This window comes from Labrus mixtus, chromosome 8, assembly GCF_963584025.1.
Source record: "Labrus mixtus chromosome 8, fLabMix1.1, whole genome shotgun sequence".
NCBI lineage: Eukaryota > Metazoa > Chordata > Actinopteri > Labriformes > Labridae > Labrus > Labrus mixtus.
This window is the reverse complement of record NC_083619.1, coordinates 7,604,102-7,625,415: the sequence shown is the minus strand read 5'-3', so window position 1 is coordinate 7,625,415 and position 21,314 is coordinate 7,604,102. Positions and strand designations below refer to the sequence as shown.

The following is a 21,314-nucleotide window of genomic DNA, read 5'->3' as shown; positions in this document are numbered from 1 at the left end:
GTCTGTCTGTTGCTCTTTAGGAACAGTAAGAGACCAAATCCCTGCTCTCTAAAGAGAGGTATTTGAATCCTCAAAAATCTATTCTTGGCAGAGTTCAGATACTGGCTTACCACCAGTTTGATTTGGCTAACTTGATACTGCTAATCCAACATGTGGTGAAAGCAGTGTCAGGTTCAGTCCTCCATTTGTGCTCGTTCAGGCTCTGTAATGACAAATAAGTAGATTTTCACATTGTTACACATGGCACACACTAACTGCAGTTAGTTTATCTAATCTGTGCATGAATAGGCTTTGTGTAGCAAGTGGAGCATGAGCTGTTATGTGGCCATTATAGACAGCTGAGTTGATCTTAAATCTCAACACATCTGTTCCATTTAGACATCTGTGAAACTTGGGACAGAAACCATTTAAGCACAACTTAAAAATCAAAGATAAAATAAAGAAATGAGTGGTCGTAGTGAGTGAAGGGAGACGTTGCTGCAATGACACGCTCAAGCTCAAACCTTGTATCCAAAATGTCATTTATATCAAATAGATATCACTTATTCTGTCCCGCTCTGCTGCACCTGCCCCATCTGAGTAGTCAAAATGTAACAGTGTTGAGTGTTGTCTCTAAAATTTAGTGGTGCATGTTGATTTTAGTCCATAGGCGTTTTCAGACCTTAGAACTTCATCATAGTTCTAGGAACTGTTGGAACCATCCCCCCCTTTTTAGTGTTTCGCACCGCAGGAACTATTTAAGTTCCTAGAACCCCGTTTAAAGGAAGCTTTTTAGCTCCTGCTTCAGAGTAGGTACCATGGCGGTGCGAATGCAGACAGAAGAAAAAGTCCTCAGGCTGTGTAGCTCTCAGGGAACTCCCTAGTGGATAGTTCCTCCTCCAAAAAGTCCCCAGAACTGTCTGGTCCGGAAACAACTATCATCATGGCTTGAGGCCAACTGCAAAAGCATCAGAAGTTGCATACACACCCCGTTCAAAAAAGCCAGTTTTTACAGCAGAACTTAACATGTTTACCGCCTGGTTTGAAAAAGGTCTTGATCGGCATATGCTGTACAGGGGTGAATTTTTTAAGGATGAGTGCTATGTAACAGTTTGTCAAGAGACTTAAAACCAGCTGTTAACTTGTCGATAGGTAGACTGAAAGTTAGGTTGAACAGCAAGCAATCGGTGGGACTACAAAGCCCCCTGCAGTAACAGATAGGTAACGTTACTCAGGCTTTGAATCATGGAGATGCATTATGATTTGCAGTGAGGAGAAGAAAAGTTATGTTATAAATATCTTTCCTATCTGTGACAAAAATCTGTGATCCTGTCTGACCCGTGACTATTCTGATCCGTTGCACCACTACTAATAATAGTTAACAAGGCTATAAATGATATAAAGAGAGGAGCAACATATGCAAGAGGCCTTGTTCAGCATCAGACGATCTAATTGGCCCCTGTCAGAGAGCCTGCATTATTGATGCCTCTGTTGACATGATGAGACCTTCTGTCAGCTTTTTGAAGGGAGGAGATGTTTCTGACTTTCATTTTTCTCACAGTATATTTCTCACTCAACTCCCTTTTTTTCTCTCCTTTTCCTCTTCCAGTGTGCCTCAAGGTCCCATCACACATCCCCCGCTCCTTTCTAGATTTATATAACAGAGTTTTCAAACTTGTCAAAGAGCTGTGATTGGACTAACAATCCTCAGCGAAGGCCCTTCCACCAGCTTAGTGCGGCGATTTTTTTTTTCTTTCCCTTGGTGGTGGTATCATTCTGTCTCCTCTTTTTTAGTCTCTTGTTTTCATTCCTCTCCCTCTCCCCTGTCGTGCCTCAGCGGGAGTCTGTTATGGATGTCTGTATAGTTAAGGCGCAGGGCTGATCTGCGAGGCCAGCTTTGCCAGGAGTTGGTGTGGTATCTGAAGACTTCATTATCAGGAGGGAAATCTGGTGTCTCTGTCCTTCCAATCGCCTCCGCTATCACTCCCTCTTCCTCTCTCCCTCTCTCTCTCTTTCTGTCTTTGTACGTTTCATTTTCTTTCTTCCTCTCGACGCCACTCAGCAGGGCGCCATTAGCCATTCAGCACAGGGAGGCCTTGAGGAATTGAAAGCGACAGAGCAGAAAAAGAATAGAAAAAACTGAAACGGGGAAAGGAGACAGGGGAATTGAGAGAAAGCAGGGGGGTAGGGAGGCAGGGCGAGGGCAGGAGGAGATGGAGAGAGGTGTTAAGGCGGGAGCAAAACCAGACAGGGCACCCTGGCTCACGGGAGATGTGTGTGGGGGGGGGATTAGGGATTAAGGAAGAAGACAGGGAAAATGAACAGATTTCCATGGCGATGAAGAGAGAAATCAGAGGAATGACAGGATGCAAGGGTTGGAAATATGGGCAGGATGAGATTGGAGTTTGAAAGCCGGCTGAAAAAGTGCAAAAGTAAAGTGTGGCCCAGACTTAGAGGAAGAGGTGGGGAGAGATAGAGATGCACAATGCATGCACAAGGTATGCTAATGATAGACATTTGAATTATGAATGAGATTAATTACATAGGCACATTTGAATTTATTCACTTTTTTTCCTTCTCTTACTTCACCCCAGACACTTTTAAATGGTAATTCTTTTCTTTTGGCATATGCACACCTTTTTTTTGCTTACTCTTCATGTCTTCTTTGTCCTCATCCTCCCCGTTATCTCTCCATTAGTTTCCTCTCTGACATAATGAAGCATCTGTTGAATAAGTGCTACTTAGTTCCATCAACACAACTTAGCCCAATGAATCGGACTGTCATCCGACTCCCATTCTCCCCATCATATTTCTTACACACACACACGCTCACACGCGCTATCGTCATTAGCTGGCTAATGTCTGGAGTGCTTAGCATGACTTACGAGCCGCTAGGATGAGCCGCAGAGATGAGCCGCAGAGATGATTTGCTCTCTTTATGGGGTGTTTGTGCCGTGCTATTTTTTGCTGCGATTAGCATTTTGCATTTCCTGCTTTGTGACAAAAAAAATGAATGTGTTCTCCCCTCAGGTCCTGGCAACATGGAGGCTGTATCTCTTCGCTGTCAAAGTGCCCACCAAGGTAAATGTTCCCCCACGCTCTCAGTGGAATTTTTTACGGCTTTCACTTGCCAGCTTTGATCTCACGGTGAAATCGCAAGAGATGTGACAAAGAAAGTAGCAGACTTTCAGAGCAGGAGTGAGGACATGACAATGATGACTGTGGTGATGTTGTAGAGTGATAAGAGTGATGACAACCATTACAATGGAGACGACGAGGTGGCAGGGGGAATGAAGTTAGTGAAGCAATAGTTTGACTTTTTGGGAAACACACTTCTTGTCCTCATTCTTTCTTGGCAAGAGTTTGATGCAAAAATAAAGACCACTCTTGATTCCAACAATCCACCCCTCTGCATGAATAAATGTATTTCCCAAATCGTCTAAACACTAAGGGTGTCAAACTTCGATACCACCTGTTTCAAAAGACAATCTTTGTTATTTAATGATCCTTTGAATGCCAAAGTGCTGAAGCTTTAAAACAACTGCAGATCTTCAGTCATATTATTAAACCAAAGCTGCAATGAGCCAAAGAGAGAGAGCACTGTCTAAATTGTGCAAATAAGTTGGCAATGTATTTGCAGAATTTAAACAATGTGCCCAGTTTTTTAACCCACTATTAGGGGCTGAGGACTTACATTTAGTTGCTGTGGTAACGAGACCGGTGTTGATATCATTTGATTCTTGCTAGTATCATATCTAAGTTTAAAATTCTGGAGTAGTAACAACACTACTAACTTCATCTTATAAGACAAGCTTATTGTAGTTTCTGCCTTCAGATCGGAAACAATCTGGAACAATTCTCCCACTTCAAGCACAAGTGATAAATCAGTCATGCAGGCTGTAACAGTTCAAATGCTTAATTTCTTTATTAAAGTGGAACAGTGTTGTTTCTATTTGATATCTAAGTCCATCATTTTTTGTACAGTGCCAAGTAACAACAGAAGTTATCTTATAACAGTTTAAATATTAGACAGCTCTTAAAAACAGCTTTTATAATATTCTATCCATAAAGTCAACTTAATTCACCATCTACCAAATCACCGTGAGCAGAAAGTTCTCCCTGTCAGCAAGAGGTCTGCAGGTCCATAAGACGCATGTAGCATTAACGTGGCTAACATTAGCGAACATTAGATTTCAGCTCTTCCTCATTTGCACATGCCGTAAATTTAAATAAATAACAGCTTTATAGCTCCCATGGGTTGTTTACCTACTCTGTCAGTAGCTAGATTAGAAGTGAACAAGCAAATAGTTGGAAAAGAAACGGTGCTAATCCAAACAGTTGTGAATACTCAATAAAAAACAGGTTTCGCAGTACATGTTTACAACAAACAGAGTAATAAGTTTACTGTTAGTCTTCATTTTCTCCATCCTCAGGATTTGATTCAAATATTTATGATGTTCGGACAGCTCAAGTGTTTGGCCCAATCTGACTTCTTTTAATGTGATGTTTCTGCTGTGACTTCATTGTGATCTTAACACGAAGCAGACAGAACAGTAAAGTTGATGCAAAATAGAAATGCATCAGTGTTACCCACAGTAACATGTTACTGATGTTTTCAGGTGGAGGTCACCTTCAACTTCTTGGAAATCCGAGCAATGAACACCTATCAAGAATACCAGGTGACAGCTGAATTTGAACTCTTTACCTTTGGATTTAACAACTGCATAACGCACCACTATTGACAAACTGCCATGTCTATTTACAGGTTATCATCGATACAGACAAGACTACCTATTCCCTAAGATTGCAGACCCAGGACCAGCTGGATCACGTGGTCAGCCACATCAACTACGCCCTCTCCCGAGTCTTCAACAACTCCATTTATGCGTAAGCATCTCCCAGCAGCCTCCCCTCTAGCAGAGAAACAAGTCTTTTGTTTAGTTGTTGTGTGTGCTGAGGAGCGAAGACGAGTTGGCCGACGTTAACAGCACTCGACAGTGCGTTGGCAAGTTGGCAGCTTCACTTTGGGGCAGCTTTCCTCCTCAGCAGCCAAAAGCATTCTCGTATTGCTGTAGTAGTTTGCATCCAACCCATTTCTGTGTCAGAGTAGACTTTAACACCCAGCAATCACCAGGATTAAATCAGCCATCTGACACTGAGTAGGCTGTTACCTGAAGGCATTGTGTTGCCTTTTTTTTTCCTTTTAAAGCAGCTTATTTAGAATAAGCATCGAGTAACAGAACACACAGACACTTATGGAGCCATAGACTCCGTCCTCCAGTCAAAAAGTCATTCTTCCGCAGTAGTTCGTCCTTTGCATTCTCTGAGGACAACACGAGCGAAAGAAAAGCCTGATAAGAGTTTAAGTCAAACCCTGGACATGTTTGTCCCACGGTCATGTGAATGTATGGGTGAGCAGAAAAGCCAACAGAGTTTATCCTCCTCTCTCTCTCGGGTCTCATCTTCAATTTGTAAGAGCAGTGGGATTGACCGTGCTCCGACAATTGACCTACACAAGGCTATCACCGCACTCTATCATCTCTCCGAATGGCTCTTTTCCATTAGGGCCAAAGCGGATGATTGCTTCCAGTGAGAACATTTAAAGAGAATAAAGACTGTGTATGTGTGTGTTTGTCTGCTGGAGATGGGGTGTGTAGATGGAGGACCATTGTTGCGGGTTTATTGTGCAGCCTTGTAACTGATTGGTGCCGCTGTATCAGAGTACATAATGCAGATAGTATCAGGACAACGTTCACATACACAGGCTCCACTGGCGGATGATGATTGTGGAGATAAGGTGGGGATTAAGGTCATGGATGTGGTTAGGTGTTATGTATGATTTCTTGACAAATGGGATTAAGGATAGTGTGTGTGTGTGTAGAATGAAACAGTATAGTGTTGTAATCCTATCAAAAAGCCAAAGCAAGTACAGCCCAGTATTATGTACAAAAACAGTATTTACTTTGTGATCCCAGTCTGTACTCTTTTCTGCTTACTGGACAGTTTTTATCAAAGAGATATTTGAAGTAGAGCAACCTTTAAGCCTGGGAATATTTATCTGTTTTCATGTAATACAAGCAGCAGCATCAGACATTATCACAGGGCTACAGTTTACCGATGTGTGTCATTTCTGATCATTTTTTATTTCCAAGTGAATGGCATAAGCAGTTTTAGAGCCTGACCGATTAATCGGCCAGCCGCTATTATCAGCCGATATTAGCATAGCAAGTGACTCTCGGTATTGGCTAATTGTATCACAGCTCTGATATGCTCTCATATTACTGGATTTATTCACCAGTTAAATAACATTTCATTTGAGTTTCATTGTATCACGCTAGCAGTTCTCTTTCTGGCTGTCACCAGCAGAGTGTGCTGTATGGATTAAAACATTATCACTCTCCAGAGTTTCAAGCGGTGATGCATGTACATGCGCAGTTACTTTCCATTTGAGTTACCATCTTGTCTTCATTATATATCATTAGGATATATATATCTATCTATCTTTAGAGACCTAAGAAAGACATTGGGCGATATATTGGTAACAGATTTTTTTCACTTCCTAATATCGATATCGGCCCTAAAAATCTAATATGGGTCGGGCTCTAGTTTTGTCACTTATGTGATGTGACATGATTCAATATGATGTGATATAATATATGATTTGATAATATACGACCAGCGCTGTACTGTATGGAAATGAACGGTATGGTAATATCCGGTACAGTACCGCACATGGTATGATGCCCATGATAAGGATAATATGATGATACAGGGATTGTGGGATAATTTATATATTGCCTATAGACTTTTACACATCTCGATATTTGAAGTACTGATATGCAAATACAAAATTCCACAAAAAATTAAAGTGCAGGATTCATTTATTGGTTCACTGCAATTTGGTGTCAGTTTCACCTTCTATCATGAAGTTATACCGCTGTCTTCTTCTTCTTTTATCCTGCTGTCATCTTCACGGTGCTCTCATTTATGTCAGAAGCGTCACCGTGAGGAAACATGAAGTAGACATGACGCGGCGGTGAGTCAGTTCGGCAGCTCACAAAATCAGTTTAGAACGCTGATTGTTGTTTCTGTTTTTTTTTTTTAAATTCAAATATTAACATTTTGCAGCAGCAATTTGATTATTGTTCCACATGAGTATTGATATTTTGTTCCACCCTTGGCAGTAACAAACGATAAACAAGTTAGCCTCAAGCTAGCGTCCTGCCAACACAGATAAGATTATGTTGTCATATTGAAAAAATATTATGCCACTGTCCTTTGTTTTTTAGACAGAGGCTAAATCTGGTTCTGAATCTGGTTAAGACCCTTCTGGTAGCCTCATTCATTAAGCTGTCTGAAAATATATATCAATTTAGAACCTGCAGGAGGAGTCTTTGCAGGGAATGGGAGGGTTGTACTCGGCCTTGTACCAATATTCTGTCTCTTGGGCTCTGAACAGCTCCACTTAATGCAGCTGGGAGTTCAGTGCCTTGCTAAAGGGCGCTTCAGAGGTAGCAGCCAAGGGAGGAGAAGCTTAATATTTACCGTCTTTATTCCCCCCCAGCAGTAATTGGGATCAGAGTTATTCTAATCAAACATTGCTTTCATCTGAAATCAAATAAAGTGCCCATCCTGAAAATATAGATATTGAAGATGATACATTATCAGTCATGCCTGCGGAGTGGCTCTGAGGCTTTCACTGCCAGTCTGTCAGGTCTGTCCACTTGATCTGGTGATCTGGTGACTTTTATTCTGTTAGTGCACTGGTTTTCAAAGTCTGACACTGTGGGCCACCCCTCAGGCTAAATCGAGACAGCCGGGCTGCTTCTGATGCTGACTATGAGTTAGCATCACATTCCTAAACTCTTCCACAGACCCTCTCCCCTTCGCTCCTGCAATGCTTACTGTATATTTCCTGCTGTATTGTATGTTGTTTTATTACAAACATGAACTATTTGTTAACAGTACTGCTGCAAAAACTGATCTTGTTTATAAGATGGCCATGTCAGCAGGCAAAACTACAATAACTTCCTGCTGTTATCAGAACATCAGCACTTCAATATTCATTCCACTTTAAGCAGCATCTTTAAATCACATCTTTTCCTCTGCTTTCGCCCAAGCAGGGACATTTGGAACATAGATGGAAATCTGATCAAATCAATGATCCTGTAAGCCGTTCAAAATTGTTATTAGTCCATTTTGTTTAGTGATGGCATAACTATCATTCTGCCCGTCTGATCTGTTTCAGCTGTACTCGTGTAAAAAGCTAAATACAGCATACCAACTTTCTAAACTCAGATTATGAAAATGGTCTCCATTAGGTATGTGCATGATTAGTTTGACGACATGATTAAACAATGTCACCCTCTCTAGTTGGCAGCAGAACTACTAGTTTGTTTAACTAATTAATTTACTTAATAATATACTTCATAATGTAGGCCAACAATGTTGGTTAGATCTTGTGCCGAAGCTGTAATGCAGCTACTCACCACTAGCAGGGGCTGTAGCTCTGGTTAAATGCTCTTCATGCTAGGCTCAATTGGACAGATGGCATCTTGTAGGAGTGGCGCAGGTTAACATGTATATAACCACTCAGAAAGAGTGAAGTGTAACCACTTTTATTGAACGTATGTTGGTAGGAGCTAGCACTGCTAATGTTAGCATCACTGGGCAAACCAATGTGACATTGTTTACCTGCGGGGTAATGCATGTAGCTAAATGCCACACATCTCAGCGGCATTAAAAGTAGGATGTAATTTCATTACTGAAGAATGAGATGAAATGTCTCTAATAACACTTAAATAGGCTACACATACGGTAGGTGTTGCTGGAGAATGATTAGCCATGTTAAATCAGTTGTACTTTAGACTGTTTCTGAGTGTTTTCTTACTTTTCGACTAGTCTGACTTTAAATTTACGTTTAATCCACAGTGAAAAAAAGTTGCAAGGAACATCCCTACTTAACATGATACCTGATCAGCGTTGTCACTGTCAGCATTTTAGCATGCTGAACTGAACATAAATGGAGCAATTTGCGACTTTTTGATCCAGTAGATGTCGCCCTAGAGCACCAGCACAAAGAAACTGCTGTTTGGCGACACCTCCACTATACTGAAGCCTCCATTTTCCTCCTGCAACACACCTCTAACCCCTCTCCACTCACATTCGCACGAACACACCATAACTAAGCACCATTAAGAGCAAGCGGCGGACAAAAATGTCCTTTGCTCGAGCTGCAATTGCCTGTATCCTGCATTGTTGTGTTAGCAGGCTAATGTTAGCACATTTTGGTTAACTCATAGCTTCATATTGAACATAAATTGACACAGAATGACCGTGATCTAAAAACACATATGTGACATCCAAATAAGCTGTGAGTATGTTTTTCTTAATTTCTCTCGTCCTTGACTAAAACAACTTTATACGCAAGGCCGGGACGCCATGTAAACATGATGTTAACAAGTATTAGACAACAGTAGCTGGCGGGACTCACACTTCTCTCTCATTGTAGACAGTCATGACTCAGAGAGACATTTGCAGGATATACTTGATTTCTGCTGTGTAAAATATCACACATTCTTCCTTTAAGCTCAACTACGGCTTGGAACAGCTTTAATGAGTTGACGGTTGACTCTTCTCTTTGAACCTCCTCTCTTCCTCTTTTTATTCCAGTCCTCCTATTTGTCGAGCAGAGGGAGACCTGACTGATGGAAGTCACAAGTTTTCACCCAACTCTGAATCCTCAGTAGATCCCCAGAAAACGTGCGGTAAGTCTGCTATGTTTCTGCCTACATCTCAGCAAACAGACATTGGTACAGTTGAGTCAGAGTCCGTTACACTGACTCACACCAAATCATTTTGGAGACTAATCTTTAAGTGGGTCAGAAGACCAAAGTTGCTGGATTCACTCTCTTTCTGCTAGTAATCCCATTAATCTACAAGAAGAGCTGTTTCATGGTGCAACACTTTCATCTCACCTCAATATTTACAGCCTCTCTCTCTCTCTCTCTCTCGCTCTCACTGCTGACTATCTGTTACTCGTTTCTTCCCTGATTTTTTCTTTCATCTCAGCCCACACTCGTTCTCCACATCCCTTTAAACATCCTCTTCCCTGCTTCATTCCTTCTTCCTTGTTATTTCTGAACTGTTATGGTCTGGTCTGGATTGATTTGTTGCCTTCTCTCTGTCTTTTAGGAGGTTTTTCTGAGACCTATGCAGCTCTTTGTGACTACAATGGAATTGGCTGCAAAGAAGAAGTGCAGTGGGTGAGGAACAATGTGCAGGCTGTACAAAAACACTCCTGTTTGTTGTGTTTCCTTGTTTATACTCCACTCTTTTGTCCTCCTTTGTTTTGTCTGTTCTGTTTACCGTTACTCTCTGTTTTCTCATCTTTCGTCTCTTCTCTCGCTCCCTGTTTTCTCTGCTCAGGACGTTGACACAATCTACCACTCTCAGGACAACCGAGAGTTCAATCTGCTGGATTTCAGCCATCTCGACAGCAGGTGACACAGTTACTGACATCTTAACCACACCCAGGCTGATTACAGCACACCAGCATGCACTGATTGGAGAGGCACAATTAACTTGGGCCAAACTTAGACTGCAGCAGTATTCAATGCAGTCTGAGTGTGGGTGTGTATCGGCTTTGTGCTCAAGCTCATTGGTTTGAAATGAAAACTTCATATAAATTAGTGTAAAGTGCAGACTTTCAGCACTAATTAAAGGGTGTTCAAAACTGCGTCAGGGAGCATTAAAGGAACAGAAAGAAAATTAACAACTTAAAATAAAGTGGTTTTATCTAATCTTCTTGGTTTTGTAGCAGTCAGATTGTTACCCACAGATGAAACCAAACACTTGGCATTCTCCTGTGAGATGCTTTGCCAGAAGTGTTCTGCAGCCACCGTTAAATCTTTTCTGTTTAAGGGGCTTTTATTAAAATCCAGACCGGTCCGGAGACAGTGAAACACCTACTCAGCTGAATGGCCTTATTACGTTCATGTATGCAATAGGTTTCAAGTGAAAAAAGCACACTTTTGGCAGCCAGAAATTCGACCACAATTTGTTTCCAAACCACTGTCAAAAATATTCAATACATAGACACATTTATTTTAGATTTCAAGTTAGGGCAGATAAACATCACCCCTTCAGCACATTGGACGTGAACCATTTTCTATTAATGTTGGCCTGTTTTTTTTAGCAGTAGCCTTTCATTTAATGAGATCCTCTTTTCACACACAGATTTTTGATGAAACACATGTTGGTCTGCAGGGTCTTGAATAAAGGTGCTCTGATGTGCTTTTAATGTGAAGAGAGAGAGAGAGAGAGAGAGAGAGAGAGAGAGAGAGAGAGAGAGACAAAATAGAATCCTCCTAATGCAAGGTCAAAACCAGGGAATCCATCACTATTACACTTTATTACATGGTTGTAATAAAAACATGATTCTGATTGGCTAATTACCCATAGCAACAGTCTTCTATTCCTCGAAAGCAGGCAGTTGTTGAGAGGAACAAACCATTACTCTGAAGAGCAGGCTGTTGTTAGGGACGAGGCTCGAAATCACAGACTCTGGAGGAGCAACTGCAATCATATCAGTCCGCAGAAAGTAAGCTGGTTAATTTGACGTTGTCTGGGTTAACTATGGGAAGAGAAAAAAAGGATGCAAAAACAACGGGGAAAAGTGGAAAGGAGACTAAAAACCGTCTGCATTGATAAATGTGCAAAACTGAATATAGCACATGAAGTAACCTTAAACAGATCACACGGCTGCATGAGTCGCACGGCTGTGCACAGGGCACCCATCAGTCCTCAGATCGCACAGCTCATTTAAAGAAACATGCAGAGTTAACCGTCGCTATGGACGCAGCTGTGACTGTAGATTACAAAAAACTATTTGTTGAGCAGAAGAAATTCATTATTTTTAAATCAACGTAATAATTTCTTAATCATCATTTTGTAGCAAATTATTTTTTTGTTACGTAATAAGCAGCATGATGTAAAGTGAGCAGGTCGTTTCAGTGAGATGGTTAACAGATGACACAGGCTGTGAGTGAGATTTCATGGTTGGCTAGAAGTTTGGTCAAATTGTGCACATGCTAATTTTGCAGCTCAGATTGACGTTTTGTATAACACGCCTCTCTGTGTGGTCATGTATTCCACTTTTAACTTACTGCATTCCCACAGAACTTCCCATTTTGGCTTGAGTATTGCACGAGTTATGTCATACTAATTCTTTACCCCGGAGGTATTGAATGTACAATGTGCCTAAAGGCTTCACTTCTGTGTGTTAATGTAATTCAGACCTGGAGCTTTACTCTGCTCTCGTGGCACAGTTCTATTTGTAACAATGCCACTATGTCAGCACAGCGAGGAGAAACCATAATGACACTAATTCATTCACAAAAATATAAAGACATATGGTGTGACTTAATCATGACTGTGATGTGACTGTGTTGCACTAATCTATGCAGCGTTGTTTACTATGGGAGCTCAGTTTCTGTGAGTGCATTTGCAAAAGTTACACAAGCTGTTCTTTTGTGTTTGCTGCCCCCACTGGCTGATGCTCATGTCATGGGACATGCTACTTGAAACCCATTTGCAATTTCAAACAATGAACGCAGCTTTCAACCAGCACTGAAGTCTTTGGGAATCACAACTGAGGATGAAATCTAACACTCAAACATCACAGTTGTTTTATTTTAAATCTATTGTGCTAGACTGCAGACGCACAGCAAATCATTGTCAGAGAACTGACAACTCTCTGGTTTTCCTCTTCATTTTGCATCATGACATTTTGGAAACATGTTTCTCAGAATGTACGATGCATCTTGTCATCTGCCAGTCCTCGTCTGATCTGACATTAGAGTCGCTGTTTGTCTAACTAGACCCTCCCAGGGCAAAATGTTGAGGGTATTAGTCTTTAATTCTCTCTGTGGCTCACTTGCTGTCCTGAGTCTATGTTCAGTTTTCTTAGAGGTTTGGTAAGATCACAGAGAAGGAAGGGGAGTGATGTGCATGTCAGAGAAGAATCAGGAGCTCGGAAACAGCAGTAAGACGCCATATGTCTTCTCCTCCACCTCCCCCGCTGGATTCCTTTTTAAAGTCCCGCTCATCCTTTCCCTGATATATTGAGGAAGAGTGTTCGTGTCGCTCGAGTGCTGCCAATCATAAAATATTTGACAGCTGACATGCAAATGGAGAATTGGACCCAGCTAACTTGTCTTTTGTTTGAGGAATGTTTTGTCCTCAGAGAACCCCGAGGCCTACAGTTATTCTCCCTAGTAGAAACAACAATTCCGGCCGGAGACGATACATTCACACTTAAAAATGCACATCTCATCATTGCAGCAAAGCCGTGCTATGCTGGTAAATCAAAAAGCCATTCATATAAGCATGATTGCAGCAGCAACTCATGAATATATTAATGTCTTCTCATATTAAGAGCCAAAGTCACTGCACCGCTGTTGTTTTTCCTCCAGTGTTTCATATAGTGTGTGATAAGGAAAGAGCCTCTGCCTCTCTACGCTGTTTTTAACATCTTCCTTTAACTTATTGGTCCCTTGAGCCCACAGTCCTGTGCTAAAGACTTGCCCTGCTTTTCACAAGACCAAAATAAAAGAGCAAATAATGCTGAAAAGTTGCTAATGACTTACAGGTCACAGGTTATGTAAAATACACTTCACGATGTTTTTTAACACTAATATGTGTCTCTAGTCTGTCTACAAACACCTCAATGATGAGAAAAGTCCATCCTCTCTGTCTTTTACCTGCTCCACTTTTTAGAAAATGTGTGCTCAAACAGGCTGTTTGGAAATTTTCCCTTCATGACATCACAAAGGGCAGTAACCCCTCCCCCAGGTGGGTTGACACTCCAACAGCTAGGTGTTTGTTCTGCCCTCTGAGTCTGCCTTCTCACTCTAAACAATTGAGCATGGAGCGAGAAAGCCCTTCCAGAGAGGGGGCGTGGTCAAATACAGCTCATTTGTATTTAAAGGTACAGACACAGAAACAGCCTGTTCTGAGCAGGACTGAAATAGAGAGGTTTATAGACATAATCAAATACAGGATCAGAGGGGATTTAGAACAAGAAACTTCACACACATGTTTTGAGGAGATATGAGCTAAATGATAGATGGTATCTAAAAAGTGTGAAAACTGTTTTCAATATGAGTTTGAAATAGTCATTTAAGTTTTTTTTGGAATGTTTAATTATTGAAAAAAACGACTTAGCTTATTACAGGAAGCGATAGCGTTATCCATGGCTAATAATCAAAAGCTGCTGGTGTTGAGTGTTGACCCAATTGTCTAATTTTGTTGCGAGATTTAGTGCGTGCTATTGATGATGCATTTTCAGTGGCAGCATCAGTGATGGAAAATTATGCAGTTACATAATCAAGAAGCTCAAGCTAACATTACAGAGCCATCATTAAGCATTGCATTGATAGCTTTGAGGACAAATAGGACCATCTAAGCTATTATTGCAGATGTTTTATAAATGCTAACAATGCTGTGGATGGCAGAGCATTATGTTTATCACTGTTTAGTGAATGACTGAAATGAATAAGAGGGCTGGCTGCTCTGAGACTGAGTCAGATTACACAAGCATATTGTGCAGGGCTGCTCTGACGCTGATTGTCACATGAGCTGTTGCTGTGTGCTGAGTCAGGGAAATCATATCAAACAGGACAATAAAATCATGATCAACCACACTCACACAGTCCATGTCTAGAGATGATGTAAACAGAAAAAAAAAGGTTTTCTAATATATATTCAAAATCCGATTTGTTTTTGGTCGCTTAATTTTTTTTATTTCAACCATAATCTCTATAAGCTTTAAGAAGGATGTATGACTTGGTCTTTCAATGATCAAATGCCAGAGGCTGTTTGTGTTGCATTTCTGTCCTCCTCCCCTCCTTGTCCTTCCATATTCCCATCACCTCCATCTCCTCTGATTGAGCCCATCCACCGTTACCACGAGCAACAGGGCCATGCTTTTTCTGCTGACTGCTTGTCCTTATAAAACTTAGTCTCTGCTCATTTCTCCTGACTGAAAGCGGACACCTTTTTATCCGGCCCTGTCTCCTCCTCTTGTTTTCCACTTCCTCTATTTTCTCCTCAATTTTCTCAGCTCTCCTTTTCCATCTTTCTGTCTCTGAATCAATGCCCTCCTCACGAACACACTAAACACACACAATGTCTCTGTTGGTCACGTTGGGCCACTGGGTTGCAGAGGGGATTCTGCGTTTGGAGGACTCATCCAAATATTTTGTGCTCTCATACATTTCTGAATCTTTGCTTTGTGAGAGAAATTGTTTACTGCCATGAGAAATTATTTTGGCACCTTTGGCTTGACATCTACTCTCACTGTATGCAGACAATCACAACAACTCAACAGGACCCTATTTTGGATGCAGGGTCCAACTTTTTGCAACTTTCTTCCTGGTTATTTTTTTTACCATTTTTTTGAAGCAGGACTGTAACTCCACAGCTCACTGCTACCATCTGCTTTACCTGTCAATGTGACAGGACCTGAGTCATGGTCTGCACAGGGTTAGACAGTAGCACTGATTTATTACCACACACATTGTCAGCTCCAAAATCAGACCGTCTTCCAGCTGACTATGGTGGTTGGTGGGTCTAAAATCTGTCATGAATATTTATGATCCCCACAGGATGATTTCTGATGTCGTCTGACCTTAACTGTAGTGTGCCACCATGGATGTATTATTGAGGACAGAATGCAGAAACACTGCTCAGCCTTGCCTCTAATTTTGCCCAGTGGCAAGATAAAATGCAGCCAAAAAAATCCCTTGCATCACAAATATATTATCCCTGGAGACTACAATTAACAGAGATGTCTATTAAACTTTTGACAGACACAGGAGTCAATACAGGTTTTATTATTTTCTCCCGGTGACCCCTCTGACCTGTTTTACTTCCATACAATTAAAATGATATTTCACTTGCAGTCAAGTAAATCCATCTGACGTTTCATAACCATGAAATTTACTGAACATAATCAAGCTCCCCAAAGGATAAACACTCTTTATTGTGGACACTTCATGACCTTCCCTCATCTCTTACCCACAAGCTGTTAAATAATCTAACAGGCTTATTACCATGAAATGTTCTGGGCACAGTCACGCTCCCTTGGAGACTTTTGATTTGAATGACCCTATGATCTTTTCTCCACCAGCACCTCAGGGACTAACTTTATCTGAGCTTTGTTTCTGTTCGGAGAATATCACTGGTCTCTGTTGTGCTTATTGTGGACTGTAATAAATGTTTGAGCCTTGAGGGTTTGCTGGAAGGATAAAAATAAAATTTTTACTATTCATGATTGTTAAATTGCCAGGCAAGGCCTGATATATAGCTAGAGTCAGTGCAGACAGTCTGCAGGGTTCTGGCAGCATGCAGAAGATGAAATTTGCAACATGCTTCATCTTAATGCAAATTAAATCCCAATTTTTTTGTGTTTTTGGCTTTTAATCAGTTATCTATTTCTTGTCGTTTTGCTATTATGCATTTCTTTTGGCTTTTTGCAGCAGGCTTCTGGATTTGCAGCCTTTCTCTCCAAATGGAAATCTTCTTGCACAATCTTTTTTATGCCTTTGTCAGCCACATAACCAGGTAGATGCAGAAAGAAAGATACAACGCTCATTTCAGGAAAGAAAATATGAACCTGCAGCCAGTAAGCTTAGCATTAAGACCATCAAGACTGTAAACAAAGGGAAACAGCTCGCCCAAGGTTACAACAGTTTGCCTTAGCAGTATCTGAAAATTGTAATAATGAACTTCCTGGAGTCTCGTCATCGCCTTCACATCAGCTGATCTGTGTGTAGGTATAGTCTGCATGGTTGTTTAATTGCCAGTCAAGCCTGATTTGTAGTGACAGTCAGAGCAGACAGTCTGCAGGGTTCTAGCAGCCTGCAGATGATAATATGTTTTTGTCATGCTAAATCTTACTGCCGTTTTATGCTACTTCTGTTGCGACCTGTGAATTCATGTTTTTTTTGTTTTGTTCTTTTGACATTAGATCAGTAATTTTTTTGCTGCCCTTTTGCTGTTAATGTATTTATTTATTTTATTTTCATTTTCCCCTTTTGTTTGTGTTTTTGAATTTTCATTCTTTCTATATTTTCATTTATTCTTTCTGCCTTGTTTCTGTAGTTCATTGTCAGATATAAAGCTGGTCAGGAAAGTAAGAATCCCACACTCATGTCAATAAAGTCAATATGTACAGTGCCTGCAGCTAGCTTCGCCTAGATTGACCTAGGCGAAGCTAGGCGTTTGGGAAACAGAGTGAGGCAGCTTAACATGAGCTCACAAAAACACCCTTAACTAGCATATATAAAGTGCAATAATTATTTCCAGGAGTCTCGTCTTCGCTTGAACTTTGAGTTGACCTGCACGAAGAAGTAAACAGCGACAGATTGACCCGCTGTGCCGACGTGCTAATGAACGAGTGCAAGTACAGGACGACGCATAAACACGGACACACTGCATGACAGAGTGAGACATCATAGAGGTCAATTGCATGTCCTGCTGTCAAAACATGAATCAACAGGGAGTGTTGATGATGGATCTTGACATGTGCATCATCTGCACACACACACACACACACACACACACACACACACACACACACACACACACACACACACACACACACACACACGGACTCAGCTGTGTTAGTCAGTATACACCGGTCCGAGGGCTACTATGGTCATAAAAAAGGAACACAGCCTGTAGACATTTTACTCCTCTGAGATCTAGTGTAATGTCTTGCCGAATGCAGTTACTGGAAACAGGAGCGTCCCTGGCTTGATTACACTTTTTCTCCATTTCTCTCTTTTTCTTTCACTTTGTAGTTTCACTCCCTCTCTCTCTCTCTCTCTCTCTGGGCTTATTCCCTTTCTCTGTGCCTCCCCTCTCTCCCTGTGTTGCTGCTTGTTTGTCAGATGATGTATAGCAGGTGTAGCAGCAGTGTAGCTTTAGTTGGACCGTGGAGGATACTAAAACTCCCTCTCTCCTCCCTGTCCTTCGTTTTTTTTCCGCCACAAACACACACACTGGACGGTCTGTGGACTCTGTGTATTCCTCTGTAGCAGTGGATGTAGCAGTGTTTGAGGTCTGTAGCTAGGATCAAGCTGTGGCTTTATTGAATAATCCACTGACCCGGCCATCGATCTTTACATCTCTCTCTCTCTCTCTTTTTTCTGCTTCTCCTCCTCAGCGGGGCTGCAGTATCAGTCATCTTTTAGAAAGCAGCCCTGCCCACAGTGTTCTCACTGTCACCATGATAAACTGCTTTAAGCCAAACAGGGAGCAAAGAAAAAGTTTGGCCCATGATGATATGAATTTATGGATCAATGACATCAAGTGGTTTGGAGCAGATGGAGTTGGCTTATTTAAAGTTTTTAAAATGAAAATCACTAATATAATGCTTTTGTTTCCATTCCAGGGACTTGGCGGTGATCGTGGCCTCCATTGCCTACAACACCTGGTTCACCAAGCTGTACTGCAAAGACATGAAAATAGTAACTGACTATTTTATCCTTTCCTTATTTTATGCTCCCTCTTCTAGCCTGTTTGTTATCTGATTACATTTATTTGATCCAATCTGCTTATATTGCAGAGTGCAGTCCAAATGTTTACAAAGACATCTCTGTCATCATTTCGCCGAGGCTCCTGGGATTGCTTAGTATTTTGAATGTTCGCTAGAATCACTTTGCTTTTTGTTCGTACCATACATCATGGATAGAAAGACTCCCTGGATGTCATTTATTCTCATGAGAGCACAGACCAACGAGAGAGCACGTTCGAGGACAGAGGAGGAGGACATGGAGTCAGGTTACCTTCAGCACAGTTTTATAAACCCATTTCAGAGGATGTCAATCATTATCAAATATTTATATTGTGCATTAGAGTAAGTGGTATCCATCGGAGTTGAACTACATGAAAACTGTCTGTTCAAGAAGCAAAGTAAATATTTTAAAGATATTGAATTACATGAACTCTAGGAGTCATTCGAGCTCCCTACAAACGTTTGTTTGGACGATAAAGTTGCTCTGTAGAAATTCTTTCACAGCAAACTGAAGGTTACATTGAGTGTTACTCATCAAGACACATTCAGTGAATACTACAGGTCAAGCAAACTACTCGATTACATTTCCCCAAAAAAGAGGATGATATTTAAGACATATTTAAAATCATGTAATGTTTGAATGCATGAATTATCAATGTGTAACACTGTATGTTAGCTGTGGATGTAGCCACGGTTATGCCACCCTAATGGAAGCCTTAACTTTGGCTCCCTGGCCGACCCTGTCTTTTTTTTTTGAAGTACAAATTGACCATATTTGGAACTCGAGATGGGTACATAATGGATGTCCAGGTCTCTATTGTAGTCCCAGCTCATTTCCTAAAACATCCCCTGATTCATGGTCATTTCACTCTACATGGACCCTTTTTTTCATTTTTTTTTTTACAAATTTAAACCCATGCTGTTTGAAAAAGGACGAAAATGGTCAACAGGGTACACTGTGCACAGTTTTGAAGTTCTCAGGTGCGCACGGTTGCAGGAACATACCATGAATAATTAATCAACAATCCACTGAAAATGACTTTACGGTATTTTATTGTGAGTGTGCTGGGCGAACATGAGGAAGCAACATGTGAATAATAAAATACAGTTAGTTCTATAAGTGTTTAATACTGAGACAACCAACAACTGCTGACAGAATGTGTCAAACTTGAATCTGGGCATGACTCTTAACTTCACCCACTTGCCAACAGTATGAAGAGCACAGAGAAAATCAAGAGCTAGAAAAATCAGTTGTTAAAAAACCAATCTGTTCCAGCTTTTGCAGTGAGTTTGTGTTGATGCATTTCAAGAGTGTGTTCCTTATTTTGCCCTGAACACAAAATGTTTAATACACATTTGTGCATGAGGTTTAAGAGCTTAATGTTCACAAGTTCATGAGTGTGTGATATCTGCAACCCATTGGTAAAGATCTTCCATTAATCTAATTTCTGTTGCTTCAGTTTCTTTTTTACGTTTCACTTTGTAGATCCTCTGGTCACCTGCTTCTATGTTGTTTTGTGTGTCTGCAGGGGTCGGAGGTGGTGGACCAGGTTCTACACACAGTCAGCAAGTCCAACAGTCTGGAGGAGCTCACTCTGGAGAACGCAGGACTCAAATCGTAGGTTTCCACTCTCCTGGCAGTCACCAGCCCTGCCAGTCACCTCTCTTTGTTTAATCTAATTTCCTCTCCTTTTCTTCTCTTCACACTTTCACCTCTGAGACACTCCTCTACCTCTCCTCTTTTGTCCTTTAAACTCGGTCCAATCTTTTCCATTCCCTCTCTGTTTCTCCTTGGCTTGTTGCCTGTCTTCTCACTTCGATCTCTTCTGCTTCACCTCTTCACCTTAGCTCATGTCACCTCTCCGCCCCTCCTCACCTTCCCTCCTCTCCTCTGCTGTCTTGACCTTTCCGATTCTATCCCTCCTCCTTTCTCTTCCCCCCTCACCTTGCTTAATCTTTGCCCTTTCATCCAATAAAGCTCCCTGCTGTCTGCCTGCTCTTTCTGCACTGATACATGAGTCAAATTTTAGGTTTCACCTGCCAAGACTTTTCACCTTCTATGCATGGGTAGAATCATTAGGCAAAGCAGTTTCCCTTTTCAGTACTAATTGAGATGAATTGGCTGCCTCAGGGCCAGATGATTTTCTGCCGCATAATGATGAAGTTAACAGGTTTTTATACTTTCCCTGGGTTAACTCACTTTCAATACAGAGGGCAATTTGTACAAGACGCTCTCCACAGCTCTGCACCAAATCTGACACTGATATTAAAAACAAGCGAATACATCTGTGATAAGGAAGTTCCCACAGATGAAACACACTATGACTGTTTAAGTACATTATGTGACTTAAAAGACTCCCACTGAAATCCGTTTTGATATGTGATTGAAGAGACTTAAAAAGGAATTTGTAGAGTACAGAAGTGTACGAGGAAATATTAGCCCTCAATTCAAAGCACTTTGTTCCAAACAATGTTCAGAGGAGATTTCTCATGAAGTGAACAGATTTTTTGACATATAAATCTTTCTTGACTGCAGATAGTTATGTTGATAAATGTGAATTACTTAAAACAGTTCAAAAGAAAATATTTTTGTCTACTATTGGCCGACAAAACAGTAATTAAACACGATGATGTATTGTCTTATCAGGTTGGGAAAATCTGTTCAACCAATCAGTAGATGCGTTGTATCGCTACTATTTTTGTCTCTGTACTCCATATTAAGTCTGCTTCTGCTAGATTCTTGTCTGTTTTT

At 41.1% G+C, this 21,314-nt stretch overlaps 1 protein-coding gene across 3 annotated transcripts in view; it reads left to right on the top strand.

Moving 5' to 3' along the window:
* The window catches only part of carmil3 (capping protein regulator and myosin 1 linker 3), a 98,539-nt gene that overhangs the window by 14,125 nt on the left and 63,100 nt on the right, over nt 1–21,314 (top strand). For all 3 annotated transcript variants that reach the window (XM_061044004.1, XM_061044005.1, XM_061044003.1), the window contains exons 3-10: nt 3,010–3,060; nt 4,599–4,658; nt 4,745–4,866; nt 9,652–9,746; nt 10,174–10,244; nt 10,408–10,481; nt 18,440–18,515; nt 20,092–20,180. In XM_061044004.1, coding sequence (XP_060899987.1) covers nt 3,010–3,060; nt 4,599–4,658; nt 4,745–4,866; nt 9,652–9,746; nt 10,174–10,244; nt 10,408–10,481; nt 18,440–18,515; nt 20,092–20,180 — 638 coding nt within the window. The remainder of the gene's footprint in view (nt 1–3,009; nt 3,061–4,598; nt 4,659–4,744; nt 4,867–9,651; nt 9,747–10,173; nt 10,245–10,407; nt 10,482–18,439; nt 18,516–20,091; nt 20,181–21,314) is intronic.